This window comes from Habropoda laboriosa, unplaced genomic scaffold (genome assembly GCF_001263275.1).
Source record: "Habropoda laboriosa isolate 0110345459 unplaced genomic scaffold, ASM126327v1 scaffold210, whole genome shotgun sequence".
Lineage (NCBI taxonomy): Eukaryota > Metazoa > Arthropoda > Insecta > Hymenoptera > Apidae > Habropoda > Habropoda laboriosa.
This window is the reverse complement of record NW_017100373.1, coordinates 844,037-871,072: the sequence shown is the minus strand read 5'-3', so window position 1 is coordinate 871,072 and position 27,036 is coordinate 844,037. Positions and strand designations below refer to the sequence as shown.

Sequence of the window (27,036 nt, the reverse complement as noted above, 5' to 3'; positions counted from 1 at the left end):
TCTAAATTTGGTACTTGATAATACTACAGAATACTTGAGAGGTAATATACCTAATTATTAATTAATTATAGGGTTATAATCATTGATTAAAACGTTTGTGGCTCTAGATCCTGATGATCCATATAAATTGAATCAAGATACTCGTATGCTAGGCTTGGTTGTATGTAGAGGTACATCCGTGGTACTTATTTGTCCAGTAGATGGAATGGAATCCATTCAAAACCCTTTTATACAGCAAGAGGGTTAAGCGAATTCGTTTTTTCTTTGTTACTGATTTGGATGAATGAAAAGAAATTTAATTTTGTGACACTTGGTTTGGACATTTAACTTGGTTGGATGACTTTTTTGTAATAGAAATGGACATAATTTATTTTACATTTGTAAACTATGTAAACTTATGTAGTAAATAAACACGATTTTCGTATAAAACTGGAAACGTAGAATTTTTTAAATAAATAATTTAGAAACACCTTATTTCTGTTCACAGAAGATATTGCTTTGTTAGTAACGTGAATATTATTCCATTCCGAATTCGTTTCTCAACCAAGGATATTCTTTAGGACATTCAAAACACGTGTGCAAGTAACGATACGATTTAAGCACTCTGCTCGGTAATTTGCAACTACTCGGCAAGTCGCAAGCGATCTCAAACGGTTGGAATTTACGTGAGACACATTGCCAAGGTCTGAACGTTTCGATAGTATTTAAAGATGTTGGTTTACGCATCCATTCGATCACCTGATAATTCGTCACAAAGTAAACATCGTTCAACCGGAGTATATCGTCCATGAATTTCTAAAATTAATCTGTAAATATCGATGTAACTGTAAAATGTTTAAATAGAAGCTTAGAAGTTACTTACGTTAAATGCGTAGAAATACGATGGATTCTGAAACCAAGATGCGTAAAGATGTAAGCCCAAAGGTGCACGATTATTAAGATAATGTCTTTTAAAGTTCAGCATCAATAACTTGTATACATCCTCGCCCGATAAATTTGAAGGACATGAATCCATTCTCGTACAAGTGTATTCCTAACATAGATAATTCTTTTTTTTTTGTTTTGTATCACTGCTACCATTAATGGTACAGAATTTTACGGAACGGTATCAATGGTAAGCAAGAAGATCACAAGATCACTTGGCTGTGCAAACTTACACCTGCCAAAAATTGATTTAGCGGAAGTTCCCAAAGACCTGGATACGCACGAGTTGGACAAAGTTGATCAGGACCTACGCAATCGTGCGGTATTCTATAATCCAGAGTGTAGGGCCATATAGGTAGATTGGAAAATGGAGCTATCATAGATGAGTCATAAATAAAACCAAACTCTGACATCATTAGGAATTGTCGATTCCAACCAACGCGTAAAAAAGGCGCTCTGAGACCTATTGCACCGATTATTATGGTTCAAATAACTTTGTAGAAACATAATATAATTAAACGTGATACTTTTTAAAGAAATCATCGCTTACCTTTGATATCTTCCAAATGAACCGCAGCATATTTGTTAATAATATTCGCCACGCCAACCATTTCGTCGAACCAATCCTCGATAGTAGCATTTTTGGACCACCATTCCTCGGGTCCTCGATGCCTGTAATTAACTAAAGCAATTAGAGGCAAATGTACTCTATTTTTTTCGTAAGATTTTAGAAGAAATGTTTACGTGACGGAATGAGTGGCTATTTCGTGTCCAATATTCCACAAATACTGCACGTCTCGATAGTTAGTGTACTGATGACTGACATAGAAAGTTCCTCGAATAGAACATCCATTCGGATTTTTTCTATCGTTTGAAAAAATGTCTTGAAGCAAAATAAAAAACCAGGTAAGCCATAAACTTTCCCTAAATATACGTATGTATTTTGCAGAAAATGTCGTTACTCTTACTGGAGAAAAGCTCGATATTCTCGGCGTTTACAGCATCGTCAAAAGTAATCGTTATCATCTGTGGTATCATAGAAACCGTGAAGTTACCAGGAATTTGCGTTCCATCTTTGGAGCACCAGCAATTCGGTGAGTGGCATTCTTTAGGATTACAAGGTAGTGCACCGTTTGGATCATTTTGAATATCTACGAAAAACGTAAATCTGTTGTTTTATGTATAGACCTGGTGCAATAGTGTCGAATATTAAAATATTAAATATTTCTAACCACACCAGCCTTCGTCTGAACCATCGGGACAGTCAACGCTCCCGTCGCAAAAGTATGTAGCCGGGAAGCACGTACCATCCCCGCAAGCCAAATGCTTCTCATTACAGTCACCGTTCTCTAGAAGCGGTCTTGGTGGTTGCATCTCTGTAAAACGCTTAAAAAGTTTCCAATCACCATTCGATGCGACACAAATATAATTTCAAATCACCTGTACCTGACGTTACATCACAGTTGTTGACGTTCGCTTTGAAATCGCACACTTGTCTGGAAACATCGAATAGTAATCCTTGAGAGCATTTGAATTCAAACACTTCGTTATCTGGAAGGAAGTTGAATGAAAAGGATTTGATATTGAATTTGCAAGGCTCTTAAGAGAGTAGTGAAATTACCTAAGCAGAGATAATACTTGGCACATTCGATCGGCGACCAAACATTATGCGCTGGTGCGTTTGGATTTCGATAAAACCTGCTATCATCGATACACGGCGATGTATCATCCGGCTTCTCTTTTCCTGACGAGAACGTGTCCGCTAAAATACACGGAAATTCAATCGAACCTGGACTTTCTGCCAAAACTATCTTCGTTCTACCCATTTCGAAGCGCTAAATATGCTAAACAAATATAGACCGCAACGCTACATGTATTGTTCCAAATTTGTAACAAAATAAACAGCCAAACTGGCCAATTCTATGCTAGAAAATGTTCACGATCCCCTTTGTGTTTATTGGAATTGTGTTTATTGTGTTTATTCTGCAGGAGAAATTTTGCTATTTGCTCCGATATTTTCATTAAGTCGCAAAAATGGAAGTGAAATTTCTGGCATGCATCATGATTCGATCATTTCCGCATCTACCGCATTTTCAAATATGAAATTGTCTAAATCACTTGTGCGTTCGGTTGGAACCTCTTGAAAATGAATCGCTCGATTAATTGGTATTGTATGCAAATCGCGTGTGAAGTGAAGTGAAGAACAAGATCGTTTGCAAAAGAAGAGCACGTATATACGGAATATATACGATACGTATAGACGGGAAGGATTGGCGAAACTTACCGGAAAAGACGAGCGCGATCAGAAGCAGAGAGCGCAGCTTCGGTTTCATGTCGATCGGTCAGAACAAGACGTTCCGTTTCTTTCTCGTTCTTTGCACGAGAGCTCCCACTTTCCAACTGACACCTCCCTCCAGAACCGAGCCTTATATGATGAGTATTCGCTTTGCCCGTTTATCTTCCGCCTCGGTTATTTTCACTAGGCATTGATCGGGAAAATGTGGAGCAATGATCGTCTATGCTACTGTGTGAAAACTTCCAGCAACCTTTGAAATTCACCGATCGGTAACTTCTTATATGTATGTAACAGAAGTATTTTGAACTTCTATTTGCTACGTAAATATGTATGTATATAGAATAGGTGCAACTGGAAAAGTTGGTCGAAGGAGAAAGTACGGAAAACGATTTTCAACAATTTCTTGTAAAAACATTGAGAAGTTGTGTATTTGACGAGCCAAACAAACGATGATGCAACCGACGTAAAATCACAGTTTTACAATAGATGCGTTTAGTTCTATTTAGTTATTTCGTTCAGAAGGTCATAGCTGCAAATTGTAACACGCGTGATACGAAGATATATTTAAAAGAAGATTTCCCTCTCTAATCTACCTACTTTGTAACTATTCCGTAGGCCATGACCTCCGCTGAATTTGTAGAAATCAATGTCACGGTTGACATACTCACGCTTAGGATCCGTTATCTGTATCATCCTGGAATAAACACACCGTTTTATACTCACATTAAATCACGATATGCTGCGCATTATCTGGTCAAAAATAAAAATAACACAAATTATGGTTGCCGGAGAGTTGATGTTGACGGGCAGACCTAATTAACCGTTGTCAAAGAATAATTTATACATATTGTTTGATATAGCGCGTAATTTTGATGTTCCGTCTAGGCTATTCGCCAATGAATCAAAAAATGAAAGATCACTGAAATTTATAAATTAAATGTATAAAAAAATAGAATAAAAGGAAAATAACTCTATGGCAGATTCTCTTTAAGTAGATTGCATTCTGATTAACACGACTATCGTCCAATTAGTCAACGGAGATTGTTGAGTGAAAAATGTGCCGATGAATAGGCTAAACAACACCGACTAATATTATTGATTAATAAAGTTGTTCCAGTCAAGCAAAGAAAAAAAAACGAAACCAGTATGGGGGCAGTGATGGTGACCGATGAAAGCCGGCGAAAGCGAATTACTTTCAGGCGAGTTCGGTGACTGTAACATGGTTACACCGACATCAACCACCGCTTGAGCCCCTTCTCCTTGTCGGCAGCTTCGGGGGGGGGTACTCTAAACTTAGCCACGATTCGAGGAGACTCGAATCAAATTCAGTGCAAAACCACCATTGTCTTGAGCTGCTTTCTTCATCGACTCCTCTACGCTATTACCTCTACGTCTTTTCCTCATTCATTCGAATACGTTGCGTGTTCTGGTCGTTTTCACGCTTAGTTCATTCATCTTTCGGAGGAATAAAGGGAGAAAAGGAAATAAAAGGGAACAAAAGCGAAGAAAGGAACTAACGCTTGCGACGGAAAAGGAAAAAAGAAACGCGGGAGAAGCAGGGTTGGTATTGACAGAAAGATACCTCAGAGAATGGCGTACAGCTGGGACAATCGAGTTGATTTCATTGTACGATTTCTTTACGGTTAGTACGCGGTCATTTTCATTAGGTTTCTGTGATATTGTTTCCAACTATTCATGCGTGCGTAATAGACTGTTGCACAAATAACGTTACGATTACCACTTCGAGTTGGGAGCATGTTACGAGTGTCGTTCTTGTCCAGCTATCGATAAAGTTCAATGTGTAATTTGTGTTGTGAAGCTTACAGATCCCAGCGGACCTTTCCTTTTTTAGTACCATTAGAGGACAAATATATACGGGTCACATATTCATCGCCAGAGTGAACTTGTACGTACTAACAGGTTTCTACGTATGCAACGCAACAGAAAAAAATACAGTTTGTACCTGAGTTGCGGAAGACAAGGAACAAAAGAAGGTTCTCTTGGCTTCGAGAGTGCCATGCTTGTTTAGGATTTAGGTTGACTTCAAACTATACCACGTCGTCGTCGTAACAGCTGCAATTGGCCGATGCCAAATTTAAGCTTGGCTCTATTTTATTTTATGGAATATTCTGCCCGTTTCGTATGTGTATCTTCATTGTGTACAAACAATGCAACACTAACAATTTGTGACGTAATAATAAAACAAAATTTAACATTACATAATAAAAAAACATACTGTTTATAAATAAAGATCTATTCATTAACAGAATTAAATACTTTTCGCGAAAGAAAGTTAACCAAGAAAACGAAACCAGTACTTCGTAATTTAACAGAAACTGATAATCGATAATATCGGTTTATAAAAAGACATCGATGACTGGTAATATAGATGTATGGATAATATTAATAGCCGATGTAGGTATCAAAGTCGATAGGGAATCTAATTGATTAATCGATGAAATTTCACCATATTTATCGGTTTGATATACAAACATTATGACGAATCTCGACCTCTGCCAAAAAATAAAATATTTGAAAAGCTTCCAGCTATACAATCACAAAAATTTCCTTAGACATAAATTGGCACGAACCGATCGATTTTAATTGGCTTCCTCACACACATTCACTTTTGTGTTTCACACGAACATGACTGGCTAAGGTTAACCACGAATAATTTAACGATGTGTATTTAATGCAATTTAGACACAGACAACAATGGCAGATTGGAGAAGCACGATTTTGAGTGCATGGCTCTTAAGATGACTTTAATCGAGGGAAAAGGAGAGTTTAGTTATAGTCGGTATCAAGAGAATCTACACATCATGCTTTCCTTATGGGAAGAAGTTGCAGAACTCGCAGATTTCAACAAGGTAAGATTAATTATGTGCAATGTTTCTATCGATAATTAATTTCAATTTCTCCTTCAGGACGGCATTGTAACAATTGAAGAGTTCAAGGAAGCTGTACAAAGAAGTTGCGTTGGCCGAGAGTATAGAGATTTCCCACAGGCGATGAAAATGTTTATCGACAGTCACTTTAAGATAATAGATTTAAATGGTACGTGAAATATTTATACATTTATATATTTCACGTACCATTTACATATATATATATGTATTTTATATATATTATTATATCGTTTTCAGATGATGGTGTGATTGCAGCCGATGAATTTCGCTATAATTGCGTGTCAAGGATTCCCGTGGATAACATTCACATTTTAGACGAGGCCTATCAAAATCTTCTTAATGTAATAATCATACTTTAAATTACTTTGATAGATGAACAGTTTAAAGACCGATTGGTCTAATCTGCTATGCAACTCTTCTGTATTGCGTCTATACATAGAACTACTTTTAATCTTCGATTTAACAAACGATATGTCCTGTCTCCAAGTATAAGATTGTCTAAATAATTTTAAACATATTCCATAATTAAATCTGTTTCTACAATGATATCGAAGATTCGAACAAATAATGAAATCTGGAAAAAGATAAAATTAATTTTAAATTTGACATAAAGAACAATAGTTTGATAAGATGCCAAGTTTGATGGTCGCACACATTTTACGTTCGGTAGTCAACGGAAGCACGCACTAGCGACTAAAAATGTTTGTAGACCAGACTATCATTTCGGTAACTGTGCTTTTAATATGAACTGACGTCCGTGCAATCTAGTGTTGTACGTTTGCGTAAACATAAAAATCCAGATGATATAACATGCCTCAAGCGATTTCCAAGTTTCTCATTTGGTTTCACCTTTTATTTGTTACCAGGACGACGATAGGAGGCGAGGAGGACTAACTCTGTCCCGTTATCAAGAACTGTACGCGCAGTTCCTTGGTAATCCGGACGAGAATTGCCCAGCGGTTCACCTATTTGGTCCTTTACATGCGATGGGTTAAACTTTGTTGTTTCAAGATTCATTTCTCACGTACATGTACAAAAGGCAACCCTATTGTATTTAATACGTAATTGTTATTAATTTATGTAAGATGGCTCAATAAATCCTTTATTTTATTGTAAAATAAAGCGCTTAGCGAGCTTGTTCGAAGATACGAAAAGATTTCGTTGGTTTGGCACGAAGATCGGTTTGCAAGCACGTGTTTGACACACAAAGCTTTGCCAGCATTGTTCTTGCACACTTGTTATCCTTACGATTCTCGTAAATAATCTTATGTAAAAGATAGAGTACTGTACAAACAGAAAAAAGTTTATTCGTATTACGTGTTAACACAGTATCGTGTTATTCAGACATCTCTTTGGTAGTACCGTCGTGCTCTGCTCATTACAAGAATTTCATACTGAAGTTTCAGACGTGATATGTTTTAGAACCCGAGCATAATTGTACATACTTATTTGCCAAATCTCGGCACCTTTTATTTACCGTTCACAATACTATTTTTACTTTGTTAACCATTTATACATGTAGAACATGCTTTTGATCGCTCGAACGCTAAACTCGCACGTATAACTAGATACTCGAAATTTATAAACACTGATCTATATGAACGAGTTCGATTTTCACCCGCGTACATAGTATATAATGTTTAACAATCGCCAAGGTTTTATCTATAATTTTTTTTTTTAACTAGCGAGGTTCTCTGTAACTTTGCGTTACTGTATCTTTCTGTTGTCAGTATAAAAATTGTTCTTCGTATACAAATAATTTTATAAAACGCGTGAGTTTGAACTCGTGACGGGGGGTAATATCCATATTAACAGAGGAGATTGGCATCGTACCGGTGCCATTAAGTGTATTCGAACATTCTTCTCCGTTCAATTTAACATAAGAAAAAGAAAATACTGTTCAAAATTCTTTACAGACATTGAGTAGAAGCGCCATACTTCTTACAAGACATTTTACACCAATGAAGCACGCAACAAAAATGAAACGCTAATACGTCTACGTTGTTCAATTTTCGGTAATAAGGATGACTACCTCTTTCCTTTTTTCCTTGAATGTCTTAATTATCTAATTCTTCTCTCTCTCTCTTTTTTGACATATCGTGTGAACGAAACTTAACAGAACCAAGTGGCAACTGTACATAAAAAAAAGGCAATTCATACTCATTTTTTTTTTTCATTTTTAATACTTAGATCTTTGTTGCAACTTGATTAATGTTTTACATAGCCAAGTTTTATAAAACTGCAGATAGAAGAAAGATTACGTAAAACCTACCGGATTATAAGAATTAAAAAATACTTTTAAAGTAGAAAATACGTTTTTGGAAAGTGTTACTAAAGTCGGCTATATACGAGAAATACCAAATATAGTCGGGGCCACGATATATCGAGGTCGTAAACTAAACTCTCAAGAATCAGCACCTATTGATATTGCGGCACTCAAGACCGTGCGTTGCAGTCTGTTTCAGGGTTCCAACAGTAAATGAATGGTAGCATAGGATTTGGTATTTCAAGTAGAAAATGATATTTGATTTACAAATGGAAAATATGTTAATATTAATTACTATCTGAAATATTTGTAATTCCTTTCTGTGCCCGCAGCTACACAACCTTTTTATATTTCTATCAATAAGAAAAATTTCTGTCAATAAGACCTTTACCTGTAACCGTATTTCCAAAAGCGGCTTCCCCCAAAGGGGGAAAAAAAAACCCTAATTTGTCCTAGCTGCATGCAGTTTTCAGTAAATATATTAGAATTTACTTTCGCTGGATACAAGAATTCTTCGTACGATCCTGACCATGCTTTCAAGTACTTATCTGCTCACATTTCTGTCAATTTTCGGGTCCCGGCAGCTAAAACATATTTACTTTGACGCCTGACCGATTTTACGACATCGCTATATCGTGGCCCCGACTATACTCCAGTGGAATATTATCGTTTATGTATTATGGAAAGAATAAAAGACAAAGTGAGGTGTTGTACTCCGATATAGATGCCATGAATTTGAAGTTAGTAACAGCTTTAACTTTATGTGCACGCGATTCACTAATAATTTATACAACATAAATTCAAATTCGTGTGTATTCGATGGTTTGTTTAGGTTAAGGACGGTTAATACTTTTTTTTTGGACGAAATTCCACGCTTATGTTGTACAAACAATTCGAAAAAACATTACAAAATTAAAAGCTAGAGCATCGTGAGATTTTTTACCATACACAAACCTTATCGACGAAGCAATTTGTTATCAAACAGTTCATACAACATCCATATCGGAAACTGAACTTGCCTCGCGATGAAAAAAAATGTACACATGTGAATAAACCACACAAAGATGCAGATACATTTGCCGTTTACCTAGCAACGCATATTTACGCATTTTCAATGAAAAAAGGTATCAGAAAACAAGAAATTGTAGTTAATTGAAAATAACTTGTTTCTTGGCACTTTCAACCGGCTCAATAGATTGTACCACCAAATATTAAGCGAATGTGTTGTAAAGCTTTTAGTAATAGAATAACGTTAAATTATGAAACGCTCTTCTACAATTAAATATCCTAAATATAACGCAATCTTATAAGATTAAGATTAACAACAAGATACGAAATTCCTTTCCTTTCTAATTACAAAAAGATACCAGTCATGAACTTCATAGTTCGCATCGATCCCATAGTTCCTTTGATCACTATTCAGCAGCAGACATAAACCTACTAGACATTTCTACAAAAGAAAACTTTGTTGGCGATAGTAAAAATAATTATGCATCGTATTAGACAGATTATGTTCAGTCTCCCTAAGTACAAAAGTTTTCGTGTGAATTAATTCGGACTAATTAATGCTAAAATGTCACTCGATTATTCGGTGGATCTATGGAATTCACACTGGCGTAGGAAGTGGTTGGGTACTGATTGTTGTCATTTTGGAGTAGAGGAGAGTCAGGCCCATGTACTTGACTCCTAAATTTGTTTCTAGCCCCGCTGGCATATTGATGGGCTCTTCTATGCCCTCGGCGCGACATCACGCCTGTAAATATCAATAGAAAATAAACGTTTAATGTATGCTTTTACTTCAACCTTCTCTATATACACTGTAGGCAGCTAGAAGCATCACATGCGTTAGTATGCCATATTAAACAAATTATAAGATAAATTATAGTGCTTAGTGAAAAACAATGACGTGTTAAAAAAGGAGGAAGATATGAGACCTATTCACCAGTGGTAATTCATCTTTTCCATATCGCTTTTTAACATTTTAAACGACATTGTAAAATAATTTACACTTAATAAAATAGCCATAATGACTTACGCCAGTTACATTCACACAATTAAATAGGATTGTGTACCAATAACGCATGATACTTGATTCTATGTTACACATAATGGCCAACTAACCACAAGAGCACACGTAAAACATGAAATGAAAAGAAGAAATTTTGCAACTAACTCACAACAATCAAATTAACGAAAAGAAAAAAATGGTATTATCTTAACGGAGAAGCGTATTTTTATGAACATGGTATTCCATCCCACACTCATGGATATACACAAATTTCGTTACAATATTCAGATTTCGGAAAGAAGTTGAAGAGGTGTGTAACTTCGAGTACCTGTACAAGAGTCAAGCAAGTGCAGAAGATTCCACCCGGTGTGTCGGAAATATTTAGAATGCTTGTTCTAACAATATGAATTATCAACAGTATTCATTTTAATCGATTGACTTTAAAAGAAAGTCGAGTGTCGCGTAAAGCTGTGCCTGTGTGTCGTAAAGCCGAACAAGAAAGAATATTGTCACGACATAAAACAAAGTGTAAAAAAAATGTGTGTCCTGCGTACCTATCTCTCGTATTCGAGCACTCTGAACGTAGGTGTGCTTGTGGTGGGTGTGGGAGGAGAATTGAGTTTGCTTACGCGATGATTCAAGGAAGTCTCCTGCACGTTGTCCAGATTTCCTTGCATTGCTCTCTTATGATTCGCCAACTTTTCCCTGTTCATTGGGGTGCCTAGAACCACCAGAAGTTATGACGAAGCTCACTTAACACTCCTTACAACATTTTCATTTTATTTAATCCTTTCAACAAGAAACTACTAGAAGGTCGTCAACATTTCAAGACAAATTTCTATGTTGATACACGGACAGAAACAAGTACAAACGTTAATACTTAAGAAAAGATACATTAGTAAATGTTTTGTCTGTAGAATATAACCTTCTTGCATGTTTATCATACGATACAATACCCAGGGATATGAAAATTAAACGCATTGATTATTATGTTGCACTGGTGTTTTCTTTTTTTTTGTTTTAATAAGTATATGGATGAAATCATTAAGCAATGAAGTATGATGTGTATGAAAATTAAATTATTATGTGGAATATGCTACTAAAACCATAACTAATTAAATAGTCTTACCAATGTAACTGAGTAATACTGGCAAGAATATTAAACCGTGTGCAGCTCCGAACAACACAATACCCAGATACATTCTGAAGTAGAATACCTGAAAGTATATTTAATAAAAGAAATTTAAAAAAAATGTAAGTAACACAAAAACGAGCTAGTTTATTTATTAAAGCGTACCTTAAAAATTTGACTTTTGGCGAAGCCGAGAACTACGATTCCACCGAACTTGGTAAGTGTGATACCGCTAAAAATCGAACTTCCCATATTCGTCAACGCATCAGCAACTCTTTCGACTCTTGTTGTCTTTACTGATACCGAGAAAGAATGTACGAGATGACTACAAAATTCAACGGCAATCCCAACAGCCTGCGAATGAAATAAATTGTTAATCCTGTTAGTAATATTCTGTACTTAAATTCTTGAACTTGACATACTTACCATAACGAGATTAACTAGAGACACTGCATTTAACGTTATATGCCACCAGTACATTAAACCCCCAATATTGACGACAATCATCGTAATAGTTATTATTACGACAACAGAGGAAAATATATCCAGCCCCATCAAGAAGAAAGTTACTACAAAAATGGCGAGCAATGATATTCCTATGCTATATAACGTGTCAGACCACATCGTTAAGTACTGCTCGTAGAAAACGTAGAACACACTATACGGGAAAACTTCAACGGTTGAACTGTCACCGATGCTTCTCAAATGATTATTGATCATATTTGTTATATTTGCCGATACGGCTCTCGCGGCTCTCATTGATTCGTAATAATCAGCAGATGTTTTTAAAATGGTATGGTAAGCCATGAAGTAGGACGCCCCAACTTTCGAAAATCCCGTGTCAGGGTTAGTAATATAATTAACACCATGGCCATAAGCGCCATGACCTGCTTTGGCGCACGTATCATCAGGATTGTCTTGTAAGAAAAATGACACGTATTTATCAAAATCCGATGATATTGGTCGACCGATATTATTTCTACTGATATTACAGTTAGCGCAAGTAGTATCTAAAAACATAAAAGAAAACATATATATGCACTATTTAGTTTACTTTATAATGTGGTGCAAAATATCGCAATAAAGTGTTCACTTTTTATACCTGTGTGCGGACAGAAGGAACTGTTTGAAACGAAATATTTACAACAAGATGATAATTGAGACCAATCGATATAGTCATCTAACCACGATGATGCAGGTTTTGCTATATACGTTCTAAATAAACAGTTGTTTGAAATATTTATTATATAATTCTATATGATTGAAAATAAATGCTCCGTATTTCTTACCTATTAGATTGTTTCGATGCTATAAATATTTGAGTAGATACCGAATCGCTATTACAAAATTGACCACCACACACAAGATTTTGCGCCTTTGTATCGGAATAATTTAGACCTTCTTTTACGACAAAATACATTGGTGGTCCAATGGATAAATAACTATTTAAAAACTGGAAGAAAGATTCATATTGTATTTTTTGCATCTATATTTTTGTATTGATAAATATATCTTGTTACTTACTTTGAAATATTTCAAAACGAAACTATCTTCGGGCATAGAAAGTTCTTGATCTAGTCCAATTTCGATGTGTGGAACAACCGCGATACTCGAACAGAGCCAAGAAAAGAACACTATCATGACAAATGCACGCATCCATTTTTTCAATAATAGCGGAACGTAGACAACTTTAAAAAGTTTGTATAAAATTCCATTTACTACTTCTTCACCGTTATCCTTTTTCGAACCATGAACGAAGCAACATACATCCAGTCTGTTATTCTAAATGAATTTAAAAAAATTATTAATCACACCAATATTTTGTTACAGGATTACATTTTTAGCTTTATTAATTACGTACTGCTTGACGAACAGTGTCCAGTGCCAATAAACTAATGAAACATGTTACTTGCAGCACAAAGTCAACTAATAACGCCATACCGGCATAAAGAGCAAAAGCTCGAACAGCCGGCATATCGGATAATCCACCTAAAGAAATAAAACGTTGTCAACCTTTTTAAAAGATATTCTGTACCAAATATTTTACAAGTGCTCATTTTGAATACTTACCAAGGAAGAAACAACAACTTTCTGATACACTGGTGAGCAACATACTTGGTCCCACTTGGCCGAGCGTACGACCGATATGTTCAGGTACCGATTCATTTGGACGGCGGCCTTCTCTCTGATGAGTTTGGACCAGAATGAAAATATTGTCTACTCCAACAGCAAGGACAAGGAATGGTATGACTTCAATGATAATCAGTGTAGCAGGAATACCAACAAAACCAAATAAACCAACGGAGCAAACAACAGAAGCTAATACTATAAGGACGCCGCCAAGGCCGAGAGTAATTTTAGAATCGATCTAAAAATTAAAAAACAAACATTAAATACACACTCATCAAATACAGATGCATAAACAAAATTTAATTTTAGATAAAACTATACATATTTTTTTAAATTATGTTTACCAAAAGTCGACTGCAAGACTTTATCTGACCCAGAGAAATCGCAATATACGCGAACATAATAATGTATGATACGAGGATAGTTAAAACATCCGACTGAGACTCGCGATTCAATTCATCCTCTATAGACCGTTCTGAAGTGAAAGCGATATCCATAAATGCTGGCTTTTTCGTCTTTATCCAGTCTTTCATAAATTTGACGTAACTATAATTACAATATCATCGAAGTGACGGATAAATCAATATTGTTAGACACGTCAAGTCATTATATATATATATATATAATATGTGTGTGTAATTTAATTACCTTTCCTCCCATTCCATTGCTGGATGTAGTTTAGATTTATTATGATAATTATTTACTAATATGGATAAAATTATTGCAGTAGCACTTTCGTATGAAGAATTATGGAGATCTTGGCCTGGTGATAAAAATCCTCCAACGGCAATTGCCGGTTCTACTGGTCCACCATAAGGTGCAAGACATTCAGGATTATACGCATTTCTAAAATGCAATGAAAAATTGTTAAGAAAAAGATCTAAGATGTACTTAAATATAATTGAATGAACTTACTGTGAGCAAACCCTAAAGTGGTCCAAATAATTTACTGTAAAGTTATCTTCATCAATGCTAGAATCATCAAAATTATCTATACTATCTTGCCAATATCCCCAAATACTTTGTATAACGCATTGTGAAACGGTTGGTGGTCCAGTAAATGCATTAGTTAATGGAGCATAACATATGTTTGCTAAAGTATAATTATTTGCAGTAGTTATTTGTTTAATTTCCTCTTGTAATTTATAAATAGTTTTGAGGAAAGTATCATTAAATACGGGGCCAAATGTTATTGGACCATTAGATGTATTGTGCAGAATCTAAAAAATATTACTTAGTATTATATTTGTTACGCCCGTTACTAAGAAATCCGTGACCGAAACTTACATTCGATAAACCAACTGACGTTATAATTATCTGCTCCATTCTATAGAATGGCTCAAAGTGTTGATCGAAATATTCTCTCTCGATTCGTGACCGAGATTGTGGCGCAGCCCATAATTCAACGGGATCGGTGGTAACGTGTATATACTTTATTCCGTGTCCCAAGGCAACGATAAATAAGAAACCAGAGAAAAGGACGAACCACGGCCGTGCTGCACACGCTAGAAGAAATTTGAAACTTTTGATAATTTCAAACTGCGATGTCATATGTAATATTATCGAGGGGAATGCTTTCGTACCTGTACCCCACCAGCAAAAGAATTCCGCCAACAATTTGTCGGTGCCTGCGCCCAATCTTTCGATAAAAGTCGACTGTGGTTCATCGTCGAACCCGCTCGGCAAATCATCTGCAGATATGACACCTATAAAAGTTTTTGTATTACGAACAGAGGATTAGTACGTATATGTCCAAAAAGTGCTGCAGTAAATGAAATAGATTGTAGACGGTGTGCTGTAAACAAATACATTAAGCATCTATACAATCAATCATAAAGAATGAAAAAGAGCTGCAACAAACGTGTTTAAATAATATGTAGATTTTATAACAAAGCGGTTTACCTTAATGTACAAGACTAATTAATACGACTAAGCCTTGAGAGTAAAGTAAAAGGAAAAGCAAACAATTACTTGTATAAGTGTAGCAACTTAGAGTTTTAAATACCAAATACAATGCTTTACATGTTTCTTCGAAATGTAGAATAATTAAAGTGTAAAATATAAAATTAAAATAAATGTAAAAGTATAAAAATGTTATGAAACTGAAAGTTATTCTGCGCATTCGTGATATGTAATGTTTATAACAATGATATAAGAAATTATGTTTTTTCCCTTCTTTCTTAAGTATATTCCCAGAAATATACTGCATACATTTAAAGGCATATTGACATATAAAAATTCACAGAGTCTTTGTGGATGGTAACATAAGATGGTAGTACTCATAGGAGAAATTGAAGGAAAGCCTTTTACTCCGACAAAAGTTTAAAGCATAGATGATAAGGATAAGTATCAAGCACAATACCATAACAACAAAAGAAGATACAATAACAAAAAAGAAATTAAGGGTCAAGCATAAGTCCACATATTGAAGATACACTTGATAGGAACCTACTGGAACGCTTAGATTGTAGTGGGCTGTCTTCCTGGTCTGCGGCGAGAGCAATACGCGCACCATCTCCTGGGTGATGCAAACCTGCGGCTAGGCGTCTACCCACCTGCCTTCCTACCTCCTCACCTCGTGCAACTATACATATACGCACACCATACATACAACTGGTGATTCTAAATCAAATCTTTTCAATTTCATACAGTTATCTTATATGTATATTTCCATTATTAAATATATCATGATAAAAAAAGTACATTGTAAAAAGTTAATTTTCTTTTTCTTTTATTTGTATCATTTGATAATATTGTAATACAACCACTTTTCATTGAAATAATTGAAGTACTTGATGTTAATTGATTTAATGTTATTCTTATACTTGTTTTAATAACAATGTAAAACTGCTACACAATTAATCAAGGAAGAAAATAAAAAACAAAAATTCATCAAACCAAGCATAGTGCAGAATTTACAAAATTAATTCTTAAACCACAACCAAAGAATAAGATAATATAGAAATAACACAAGAGTAAAAATGATCCTGTAACCACAGAAAAAGGTCAATGGTATGGATCAGACATTACAATAATTTGTACTGAACTGTACTTTGTTCTCATTAAAACAAAATAAAGGATAATTACATACAAAATTAGTCACTGATGCAAGGTAAAAAAAATTATGCAAACTATTGTTGAATAAAATATGTCACAAAGTTCAGGAAAAAAAGATGCATTACACAATTTTTCAAATAAATATTCTGAAGTAACAATTTAATTTTCTTACCAATTTGTTTCCTATTATTGAAGCACACTATTGACAAGATGAAAAGAGCTGAACCACACAGAAAGGTAATAATCATAACCACAGCATAGCCATCATAGCCAAAAATGGTGAAGGGTTTTGGCAAAGGAGGAGGTGCTGGTGGTTCTGGACAACTGGCTTCACAGTCTACACAACTGCATGCTGGTGTGTTTTTCTAAATTGGTGGTATACATAAAATCATTACTTTTTATTGTAAATAAAATATGCATATTAATTTTCTTCATTTACACTATGGTCTCAAGCAATTATAAACTAGTTCACACAGTACTGATTAATGTACATGTATGAACAATGACCAGCTGAGATAATTTATTTATGTTTCATTAACAGTTTTATGATAGTTGTGTATTTTATTTAAAGAATAAGTCTTAAACACTTACATTCAATGCTTTGTTGCAAGGAGTAACATTAGTATCTACAGGAATAAATGAACCAACAGGTTCATCAGTGTTTATGTATGTAATTTGAAAAGGTACATATAAGTTGTTTGCAGCATCGCCCATATAATGAAACCATTTTAATGCAGTGCATCTGCTAGCCCCCCATATTCCACACATTATATCCATTGCTAATTGTCCAGTACTAGGTACTGATACTTTATTGCAGGAATTGAATGTACCTTCCAGATACTCATTTGTTATATAAATATTTATTCCATTTATGTAGCTTGTTCCTAAAGAGAAAATAATTCATTATTTACTATATATATTAGCCATTTCATATTTACAGGAAGTATATTGAATATGAAATCAAATTACCATTTTCTTTCTGTATGTCAGTAACATCAATAAACTTGCTTTGTTCTGTACTACATGTAAATTCACAAATATGCTTCACTAAATTATCCAAGCAGCTAGGACATCTGCTCAAAAAATTTGCTGCTAGCTTAATGTTTTTATCCATAGTTTCTAACTGATTTGTATCGCAACAAGTATGAATTCCATTTCCAAAATCGTTCATTAAATGAGGACAATTTTTAGAGAGCAATTTTTGTCCCTCGTTATCCAATAACTTAGGTATTCCTGTATAATTGCAATTCTTCTTGTGCCTATACATGTCTGTGTAACATTCTCCATACCAAATACACCGACCATTTTGTTCTGCAGATATCTATTATAAAACATTAAACCATTTACCTTCAATTAAATACTTAAATGTAACTACTTTAAAGAAAAAGTTATTTAAAATACATTTATAGTTCTTTAATTTTTTATCAGCTTCTTAAAACTGTTCATTAAAAAACACAAAGGTAGCATATTTATGTCATTGTATCAATTATACAACATTCACATGTGATAAATCACTGCCTCCACTACATTATAAGAATGTACACAAAGACTTTGAAATTCTCTCACATTCAATCATTTGATAACAAGACAAACTGATATTAAATGAAGTCATTGATATAAATTAAGTTAACCATTAGTCAGTGTTACAGAAATAAAAGGTTGTTTTATATTCATTTCTCTTTTATGTTGAAAAGACATTATTCCCTATCTAGTTATATATAAACAATAATTCATTAATTTTTGCTTTAAATGCAAATAAAAATATTTCTGAATCATTTTTCAAGGTATCGCTTTTTTATTCAAAACTATACAGTGATTGTCTCTTAAAATCATGCACCTAGCGGTTCTGGCTTTTTTTTTTTTCCCAATAAAATGTGAAAATTCTACTAAATGATTAAAACCCATATGCAGGCATATAGTTTAATGCTTCTTTATTTAACATATGGAAAAACTATAACAAAATTTTTAATAATACTTAGTAAATTGGACAAAATTTGTCTTTACGTATGAAATATAAGGTAACCAAATACATTTTCAACACATTTTAGACGTCCAGGAACTGATTTTAGTAAATTTTCACAAAATTGGGGTGTTGTATTTAACCATTTCTCTTGTAAAGCTTTTCTAAGACTTTCCTTATTTGTAATATTGTGTAATCGTATTTTCCTGTCTAATTCGTTCCACACATGTTCAATTACATTCATATCAGGAGATTGGGGAGGTGTTTGCAAAAAATCGGCCGAACCCCTAGGTGTACGATTTTAAGTGACAGTCACTGTACATACAAGTAAAAGTTTGAACGTCTCTCTTTGCGAAGCATATGAATGCCTTGCAGAGGATCAGCATAAACAAAGAGTTTGACGTCAATTCCAAAAAACACGTACGGGAAAATTGAAGGTGAATTTGTTGTATTCTTTTAAGCGGGAAAATTGACTTTAATAAGGGCAAAAAAAACGCGTGCTGACCTCGCCCCGACAAATAAAGCTTAAGTAGTCAATCGTATTGGTTAATGTGTCCTTTTAACGAATAAGACAAAGGCATAATTAAATTTAATAGACTTCTTTGGTCGAATGCGACGGCGGCCGCAGCGGCGTCGTCAACGATAGGCTTTCACGATGATCGGCCGAGGTGACGTCATAAATATGAGACATTTCGTGACACCAGGGTGTGGTGTAACGTGTTCTATCATTTTTTTCGATTCATAAACAAGTTATCATTTTACGTATGATTACTTACAGTATCGATAAGACTCCAAGTACCCAGCACAAGTAATATTACGTTTAGACGTGACATATTAAGGTCTGTCAAAGTCCGACGATGACCTCGAGAAAGCACATAGAACCAATGCATAACGCGTTTGAGCGTAGCCGATATCGAACGATTTTCTTACAGTCGTAATTTTACGTTAATACATAGATTTGGTATAGTTATTCATTGCCTGTATTATCCACATTAATATGTTCTAAATAACTGTTTGAAATAAGCGACGAAAACACAAAAGCGGAAAACGATCACGTTTCACTGAGCAACAAACACGTCTATATCACTCTAGCCTACCAACGACACAGTACGACCAACGTACGACGGCGGTAACTGCAGCCTTAAAACATCAAATATGATTCAGAGCTCTTCGGGTGTTTTCGGTGTTGTTCGGCCTCTACTTCGTTTTCACAGGAATATAGCATTTTACCGGAAATTCGAAGCTTATTCTTGAATTTCAAAGTTATTTGTAGTATACAGAATAAAACGGTTCATTTTCGAGTCTCCTGAAAGTATTGATAATAAAAAGAAGTAAGGAAAAGCTTCAAACATAATTATACGTAATTAGGATTAACTTGGCTAATCGATATCACCGTGATAAGACATCGATTTCTAATTCAAAACATTAATCCTTGAACATTGATCGTTAATTCTTCGAACTTTATATTAAATATTTAAATATTTAAAACGAATACTTGTTACCTTGTTTTAGTACAACTCATTATTATTACCGGCAGATAGTCTTAAAAGCGGAAAACGTCTCCGGTTATAAAACTAATTCGTACAAATAAATATTATTACGATATGACATTTGCTTTCATTCTTTTTACCATGATAATTAACAAATAGAAAAGATAGTAGAATCTACTACTCTCATTTAATAGAGCTGCATCGCTTGTCTTCAGTACATATGCGTACGCATAACATTAACGGTCACTTATAATTGCAATAATTGCTATTTACGTAATATTAAAGTACACCAGTTTTGTATATAATATTAATACAATCCAATTGGAATCTCAGCGTGTAGCTTCAGATATTTTCTTTCATATAAATCGATTCATAATTAATTTATTGTCCCAAGGCATTAAAATTCGAATGCATTCGAATGTATTCCAACCTTGAGAGCAGACTGCTAATCGTTACTATAAATCTATTCGTCGCGACGAGATAAAAATTCCAATGCTTGAAAACATTAGAAAACATAGAAACGAAAAAATCTTAACGTACATTTTCGGGATACGTGGTTGTATGTACATATGATGTCCATATATGTATATGTATGCGCTATGATGTGGGCCATGGTCACATAGTAAGTTAGTCAACGCATCGTAAAAGTCAAAACATGAAAATCTAATTTTCACGCTGTTAATATCACCGAAATAAAATACGAGGATCATTGTTTCGTTTTTAATAGGGATATTTTGCTTGTCTTACACCTAGAACAAAATCCTACAATAATTCAAGCCTGTTCATGTGTTCAACTGTTACAACTGCTAAAATTTCCTAATTGTACATCGAGTAAAATCAAATTTCCCGTGTGTAAATTAAAAATAAAAATACTTTGTTTTTGACAATTCAAATAGATTATACGGCTATCGCGCAAAACAGTAGGTTGTTGCTTTGCCATACGAGTGTTGTTCAAATAAACCTTACTTTGGTCAACGGGTAGGCGTTTTGCGTCGTTCTTTGCGTTTTTCTTCGCGTAATACACCGTACTAATTGTGAAAGGTAACATTTAAAATCTTCCTGTTTTCTGTGATTTTGTGAAATCTCATAAAAAATTATAGTACACCTAACTACCGACAGTAATAATTTTACTGCCAGCAATAACCAGAGGGTACATAAGCATGATACAGGGAATATTCTAATTATTGGTGTGTGTTTCGAAATGGTGGGTTTTATGAACGATTAAACGATCTGTTTAATAATTACTACTGGAAAAATGTTCTTCAGGTCGTAGGTTCGAAATGGTTACGATAAAACGATATAATAATAAAATACACGATGATAAGATAAAATGATATAAACAAAAACAAATTGAACCCCGTATGATCAATGCATCGAATAACATAATTTTAAAAAAGAGGAACATATAAAGTCGATTGATCAGACATCTAGTAGCTGTATATAAAATCATGAAGGTAGACATATTGCGAGAGATTCTTGATAAATTGAGCATTAAAGTAAGTCACGTTTCAAACAAAGTATCTCTTCCGTACAGTTTTTCGCTCGTAACTACGAAACGTAAGAGGAATTACTCGAATACCGTTCGCATCGATGAAATTACAGTCTTATTCTTTACGCTGTTTACAGCGTTGGTTTGTAAGTATTTTTCTTTTTTCATGTGAATGTCATGAATCCTAAACTCGCTTGTTTCTTTCTCCATACACTAGATGGCGTTTCTCTTGCCGGATATCATTTTATTTGTTTTTAAATTGTGGCGGCAAACATAAAATACGTTAACCTCGAATATATATAAATTTTCCTATCCCTTTTTCTTAATTTTCACGAGATAATATCAGTTCGTTAAATATTCTAAAGATATGTTCAATCAACCTTTTTTAGCATGCAACGTGCGAAAACAACTGAAATGTCCGCGTTTCGATATTGCTGAATGTCATCGTAATATCGCATTAAAAAAATGTTTCTTTTTTACAATAAAGTCGACGAAATCACAAGGGAGCCTAAGTACGATCAATCTTGAGCATCTGAGGCCGGAAGTAGTTCTTAGTGAGAAGAATCGAAAATCCTTTATCGAGAAATTCAAGACTCGTAAAATGTCAACTATAGATGAGAAGGCGAATCAGGCTGCAGTTTTAGTGCCACTATGCATGCACAAAGGGGAATTAGGTTTTTTATATACCCTAAGATCTACGAAATTAAGTTCGAATCGCGGTCAAGTCTCGTTTCCTGGTGGAATGTACGATAAGGAAGATCGTGATCTGGAAGAAACCGCATTACGCGAGACCTGGGAGGAGCTTAGAATTCCAAAAGAGAAAGTCGATCTTTGGGCCTCTGGCAATATGATTGATAAGAAGAACGTTAAGGTCTTGCCTGTTTTTGGTTATATCGGCGAAATTGATCCGGAAAAACTTCACATCAATACGAACGAAGTGGAAGAGGCATTCTTCCTTAGTTTAAGCAATCTTTGCGATCTTTCTTTATGTCGGTACACTCAGTTTCGCGACAGTTACACTTTACCGGTTTATTTAGGCGGGAAACATCGTATATGGGGCTTCACTGCAGCGATAACGCACATAGTTTTAAATGCTCTTGTACCTGATGCCTACAAGTATAAACTTGTTTACATACGACACATTTTACCCGAAAAAAAAGATAAAAGTATTTGTCAATCGTGAAATCGTATTATATTTCATCTGTATTTACTTGTGTACATGTTACAATTGATATAAAAAATTGAAAAAACTGTAATATTTTTTTGCTTTGAAAAATATGCGATGCCGTTGAATCGTATTTTCATGAGTTCAGCGCCATACAGTTTTCACGAAGGTGATTCATACTAGGTTTTCGTACTATATCATACGAGTATCGCGGTGTAGCTTTTAGTAAAAAAGCTTGGAATGTTATGTAAATAGTAACTAAAAATGAATTTAATCTTTGTCTGAGAGGCAGAAAATTGTAATAATATGGCGGTTGTGGTAGAAACTACCATAGGAGATTTTACTGTTGATTTATACACGGAAGAACGACCACAAAGTAAGTTGGAAAACGACAGGAGAGGTTAACTTTTCCCTGTGGCTATAATAGCATAAATTAATGCAAGAATGTTGTTGGCAATAATAATATTAATTAATATAAATCATTTTTGCAGCATGTCGCAATTTTTTAAAATTATGCAAAATAAAATATTACAATTGGAACTTGTTCCATTCTGTTCAGAGCAATTTTATTGCTCAGACTGGAGATCCAACTGGCACTGGGAAAGGTGGAGAGAGTGTATATGGAATAGTGTTAGGTGAAAAAGCAAGATATTATGAAGCAGAACAAATGCCGAAAATAAAACACAATAGAAGTGGTTTATTGTCCATGGTGAATTGTGGCAACAGTATGCTTGGATCTCAGTTTTTTATTACTCTTGCACCTGAGCTACAGTCATTAGATGGAGAACACTGTGTATTCGGTGAAATTACAGAAGGTCTGGAGATTATTCTGAAATTTAACGAAACTATCTGTGATGGAGATCATAGACCCTACCAAGACATTCGTATTTCTCATACTGTTATTTTAGAAGATCCTTTTGAGGATCCAAAGGGTTTTGTTATACCCGATCAAAGTCCACCACCCACCAAGGAAGCTTTAATGGTATAATTGATGTGTCCCATGTTTTCAAGTCTTATTCGTAATTTTTCATCATTGTAATAGAAGAATTTGTTCACAGAGTGATAGAATTGGAGCAGATGAAGTAATAGATGATACAGCTGGTATGACAGCGGAAGAAATTATAGAGATGCAAAAGGAGAAGGAAGCAAAAGCTCGAGCTACAATATTGGAAATTGTAGGGGATATTCCAGATGCGGAAATGGCTCCTCCCGAAAATGTTCTCTTCGTTTGTAAATTAAATCCTGTCACAACGGATGACGATCTTGAAATTATTTTCAGTAGATTTGGTAAAATTGCCGGGTATGTAGATTTTTTCTATTTTACCGATACGTACACTTGTTACTTTTGCTATATCGGTTACATTTGTTCTTTTAGATGCGAAGTGATCAGAGATCGACAAAGTGGAGATTCTTTGCAATACGCGTTTATCGAATTTGCCGATCGTAAAAGTTGCGAGGAAGCGTACTTTAAAATGGATAATGTATTAATCGACGATCGTCGTGTACACGTAGATTTCTCGCAGTCGGTAGCCAAAATGAGATGGAGAGGCAAGGGTAAAGGCATACAATATTTCGACGATAATGGTGATGAGACGTGTAATGAAAATCGGGAGAAAAGTAGTTTGAGATATAAAAAGAGAGACGAGTGTAAAGTGAATGACGATACAAGAAGTCAAAGAGAAAACGATAAAAGATATAGGGAAGAAATATTGGAACACAGAAAACATGAGCGTAGAAAGGAAATTAATAGGGGCAATTCAGAATACTCCCATGATGGGGAGAAATATAAGGAAGAAAAATATCGGGATAATTCACGCGAAAGGTACGAACACGAATTTAGGCGAAGAAAAGAAAAAAAGCGAAGAAGTAGAGATAGAAGCAGAGGTAAAAGTAAAGATCGAAACGTAGATAGGAGCAGAGGTCGGAGTCGTGACAGAAGCAAAGATAGAGAACAGAACAAAAGGGAAAGCCATAAAGAATCTAAACGTAAAAAAAAGTACGACAGTGAGAAAAGAAGGCGGGATAGAAATAGTTCTAGTATCAGTAGCGAAGATTCGAAACATGAAAGACATTCGAATCACAAGAAAAAGTATACTAGAGACCGATCCATGGAGAGATATGAAAAATTCGAGAAACACAAGCAAAAAAGGAGATGATGTAAATAGTCTCCCATTTATCATTATTGGTATATACTTTGTGTGCATAAAAAATGCATATACATATTGTGAATATCTGTTTTGTAAAGTTATCGATCGATCAATTGAGAAATTACTTTTAAAAATATACGCTTCCATTTTGTATGCGAATAAAGTCATTCCTTAATTTATTCTGCAATTAATCATTTTTAATATTTAAGTTCCATTATCCATGGGATTTCACCAGCCACAAATAAATTGAAATTAACCGATAAGTTTTTGTCTGAGTTAACTCAAGCGTTGCTCTAGTGTTACAAATCAAGATGTCTTTGATACATGGCGTTGTGAAGTACTATGCGCCGGTTTTAAAAACGTCTTAAAGACGTAATTTTTATACGTTGTTAAAATGTACCGATTCGTACGTCTTCAAGATGTCTAGATTAGGTCGTCAGACGTTCAGACCAAAAATGGTCGTAAAATGAACATTTCTAAGACGTCGTGTGCTATTCTGGGTAGTGTAGATATGAATCTATAGAGGGCCAGTGGCCACTACTTTCGATAGTGGTGACGTAATGTTATATCATTCAGAATGGCTGTGATATTTGTGCATGAAAAATAGATCTTTTAATCTATTATGTCGTGAGCAAATGCAAATTGAAGACACTTGGAGCAACTACAACTTTTGGTAGGAGTTTTATCATATACTTAACTGTAGAATTTTTCAAACAATATGAGGTTATGGTATTTGTATGTACTGGCAATGGAATTATTATTTTTATATAATACATGCTGCTACTTTTTTCAGTTAATATAAATGAATTAGACTCGTTTGCAGACAAGCGATGTGATGTTGGGTTTTCGGAGCGGTGACGCTGTGCAATTTGGTAGGTTTATATTTGTAATAATACAATGCACACGAGCGTGCAATACCGCTACGGGAAATATAAACCTGCCGAATTCACAACATTACCGCTGAGAAATTCCAACGATCTCAGATCATTCGTCTGCACCGGGCTTTATTATGTTTCACAGTTTGTTCAGTGGTGTAAAAAAATCAGTTTAATGTCACGTTTGTTTTCTCACGTGACGGACCACGCATATTTTGTACGACACCGTACGGCACGCTTCGTTCATGTACTTACTTGTTCGTGTGCCAGGAAATGTTCGAACTTTGATTAGACGTTACACATAATGGTTGTGTATAATCGCATAGATGTTTGTATTGTTACGAAAATTTCACGAGTGGTCAGGAAAGAGAGCCGCCCACTGTTTTCATATCATTTATTTCAAAGGATTCAGAAACCTTGGTTACTTTGAAATAATAGGAATTGTGAATGCATATTGCACGTACGATTATACGTTTTATTGTTGCTATCGTTGTAGTATTATATACACTGTCATTTAGTTATTACTTTTTTCGCGCACTTGTCGATGCTTCGAAACGATCTTGCGCAACACACGATGAAAAACACTGTTAAATTGGATTTAGCTTTGGAGCGACAGTAACACGTCTTTAAGTGTCACAATACAGCGATGTGTTTTCGTATAAGAGGTTTTGTAATATTTTCTAGAAATGATTTAGGACATATTTGGCGGGTAGGTGTGCACATAGAATGTATTTAAATTATAAATAATAAAAGTAAAGTCTGTAGAAAATGATCGATGGTATTTTAGTCGCGCACAAAAACATTTTAGAGTGACTGCTGTTTTCGGAGTAAAGAGCTACTAAAAGAAAATAACGAATTTTTGTGGGGCTAAATAAATAAAAAGGGGACACATAAAAACACTACGTAAACGCGGTACGTTTCTTTTCACGAAACGATTATAAATAATTTATCGAAGGGTGCAGGCGGCCTCTCTTTTCCTGTCTCTGTTATTTCTCCTGAAATCATTGTATCCTATACATCTCAAATTAAAGCATTCTCACCTTCTTCCTTTACATGAGTAGTTTCGTTTATTTTTCTCTATTTTTTTTTTTTGTTGACTCTCTTTTCTGTGACATGCAACAGAATCTAGGATAGGAAGGAAACAGCGTTTTATAATTTGCCAAGAAGCTTAGGAAAAGAGTCGTAAAG

At 34.7% G+C, this 27,036-nt stretch overlaps 7 protein-coding genes across 8 annotated transcripts in view; 5 read left to right on the top strand and 2 right to left on the bottom strand.

Annotated features, from left to right (window-relative positions):
* Positions 1–340, top strand: part of LOC108574840 (U6 snRNA-associated Sm-like protein LSm7) — a 708-nt gene extending 368 nt beyond the window's left edge. The window contains exons 4-5 of the mRNA XM_017937486.1: positions 8–41; positions 108–340. Coding sequence (XP_017792975.1) covers positions 8–41; positions 108–247 — 174 coding nt within the window. The 3' untranslated portion in view covers positions 248–340. The remainder of the gene's footprint in view (positions 1–7; positions 42–107) is intronic.
* A 176-nt stretch (positions 341–516) lies between these two features.
* Positions 517–3,362, bottom strand: LOC108574879. Its single transcript, XM_017937530.1, has 10 exons — positions 3,209–3,362; positions 2,546–2,686; positions 2,371–2,475; positions 2,157–2,300; positions 1,893–2,075; positions 1,669–1,807; positions 1,475–1,596; positions 1,158–1,387; positions 863–1,033; positions 517–795 (listed from the first exon to the last, which is right to left on the bottom strand). The coding sequence occupies exons 1-10, from the start codon at positions 3,255–3,257 to the stop codon at positions 517–519; spliced, it is 1,563 nt and encodes a 520-aa protein (XP_017793019.1). The 5' UTR covers positions 3,258–3,362.
* Positions 3,363–4,562: 1,200 nt separating this feature from the next.
* Positions 4,563–7,213, top strand: LOC108574925 (sarcoplasmic calcium-binding protein 1). Of its 2 annotated transcripts, none has more exons than XM_017937593.1 (5): positions 4,563–4,862; positions 5,924–6,090; positions 6,148–6,277; positions 6,367–6,470; positions 6,996–7,213. In XM_017937593.1, exons 1-5 carry the CDS (start codon positions 4,811–4,813, stop codon positions 7,122–7,124), a joined length of 582 nt encoding a protein of 193 aa, XP_017793082.1. In that variant the 5' UTR covers positions 4,563–4,810; the 3' UTR covers positions 7,125–7,213. The 2 variants fall into 2 exon arrangements, with proteins under 2 accessions (XP_017793082.1, XP_017793083.1); XM_017937594.1 differs by lacking the exon at positions 4,563–4,862 and adding an exon at positions 5,527–5,635.
* Positions 7,214–10,065: 2,852 nt separating this feature from the next.
* LOC108574985 (Niemann-Pick C1 protein) lies at positions 10,066–19,770 on the bottom strand. Its single transcript, XM_017937670.1, has 20 exons — positions 19,459–19,770; positions 17,692–18,043; positions 17,314–17,606; positions 16,895–17,087; positions 16,118–16,249; positions 15,249–15,371; positions 14,953–15,170; positions 14,581–14,885; positions 14,314–14,511; positions 14,010–14,211; positions 13,606–13,903; positions 13,397–13,524; positions 13,060–13,317; positions 12,825–12,988; positions 12,638–12,750; positions 11,962–12,545; positions 11,701–11,889; positions 11,533–11,620; positions 11,033–11,124; positions 10,066–10,148 (listed from the first exon to the last, which is right to left on the bottom strand). Exons 1-20 carry the CDS (start codon positions 19,570–19,572, stop codon positions 10,143–10,145), a joined length of 4,050 nt encoding a protein of 1,349 aa, XP_017793159.1. The 5' UTR covers positions 19,573–19,770; the 3' UTR covers positions 10,066–10,142.
* Positions 19,771–21,638: 1,868 nt separating this feature from the next.
* LOC108574838 (nucleoside diphosphate-linked moiety X motif 8) lies at positions 21,639–22,844 on the top strand. Its single transcript, XM_017937485.1, has 2 exons — positions 21,639–21,807; positions 22,149–22,844. The coding sequence occupies exons 1-2, from the start codon at positions 21,763–21,765 to the stop codon at positions 22,842–22,844; spliced, it is 741 nt and encodes a 246-aa protein (XP_017792974.1). The 5' UTR covers positions 21,639–21,762.
* Positions 22,845–23,020: 176 nt separating this feature from the next.
* Positions 23,021–24,982, top strand: LOC108574837 (peptidyl-prolyl cis-trans isomerase-like 4). Its single transcript, XM_017937484.1, has 4 exons — positions 23,021–23,202; positions 23,318–23,808; positions 23,885–24,126; positions 24,202–24,982. Exons 1-4 carry the CDS (start codon positions 23,133–23,135, stop codon positions 24,980–24,982), a joined length of 1,584 nt encoding a protein of 527 aa, XP_017792973.1. The 5' UTR covers positions 23,021–23,132.
* Positions 24,983–25,503: 521 nt separating this feature from the next.
* The window catches only part of LOC108574872 (DNA ligase 3), a 30,645-nt gene continuing 29,112 nt past the window's right edge, over positions 25,504–27,036 (top strand). Inside the window, 1 exon segment of the mRNA XM_017937520.1 lies at positions 25,504–25,646. The gene's annotated coding sequence lies outside the window, so the exon portion shown is untranslated.

Excerpts from the sequence above, each read along its gene's own strand:
- LOC108574879 (XM_017937530.1), bottom strand. The coding sequence starts at position 3,257 with ATGAAACCGAAGCTGCGCTCTCTGCTTCTGATCGCGCTCGTCTTTTCC. Across the intron at positions 2,687-3,208 it reads GATCGCGCTCGTCTTTTCCG|CGGACACGTTCTCGTCAGGA; the intron begins GTAAGTTTCGCC and ends CGTGTATTTTAG. Across the intron at positions 2,076-2,156 it reads TTCAGACGAAGGCTGGTGTG|ATATTCAAAATGATCCAAAC; the intron begins GTTAGAAATATT and ends CGTTTTTCGTAG.
- LOC108574837 (XM_017937484.1), top strand. The coding sequence starts at position 23,133 with ATGGCGGTTGTGGTAGAAACTACCATAGGAGATTTTACTGTTGATTTA. Across the intron at positions 23,203-23,317 it reads CACGGAAGAACGACCACAAA|CATGTCGCAATTTTTTAAAA; the intron begins GTAAGTTGGAAA and ends TCATTTTTGCAG. Across the intron at positions 24,127-24,201 it reads AGATTTGGTAAAATTGCCGG|ATGCGAAGTGATCAGAGATC; the intron begins GTATGTAGATTT and ends TTGTTCTTTTAG.
- LOC108574838 (XM_017937485.1), top strand. The coding sequence starts at position 21,763 with ATGAAATTACAGTCTTATTCTTTACGCTGTTTACAGCGTTGGTTT. Across the intron at positions 21,808-22,148 it reads GCTGTTTACAGCGTTGGTTT|TCGACGAAATCACAAGGGAG; the intron begins GTAAGTATTTTT and ends TTTACAATAAAG.
- LOC108574925 (XM_017937593.1), top strand. The coding sequence starts at position 4,811 with ATGGCGTACAGCTGGGACAATCGAGTTGATTTCATTGTACGATTTCTT. Across the intron at positions 4,863-5,923 it reads CATTGTACGATTTCTTTACG|ACACAGACAACAATGGCAGA; the intron begins GTTAGTACGCGG and ends AATGCAATTTAG. Across the intron at positions 6,471-6,995 it reads CCTATCAAAATCTTCTTAAT|GACGACGATAGGAGGCGAGG; the intron begins GTAATAATCATA and ends ATTTGTTACCAG.
- LOC108574985 (XM_017937670.1), bottom strand. The coding sequence starts at position 19,572 with ATGCATTGGTTCTATGTGCTTTCTCGAGGTCATCGTCGGACTTTGACA. Across the intron at positions 14,886-14,952 it reads CGTCAGTTGGTTTATCGAAT|ATTCTGCACAATACATCTAA; the intron begins GTAAGTTTCGGT and ends AATATTTTTTAG. Across the intron at positions 11,890-11,961 it reads CTCTAGTTAATCTCGTTATG|GCTGTTGGGATTGCCGTTGA; the intron begins GTAAGTATGTCA and ends TTTCATTCGCAG.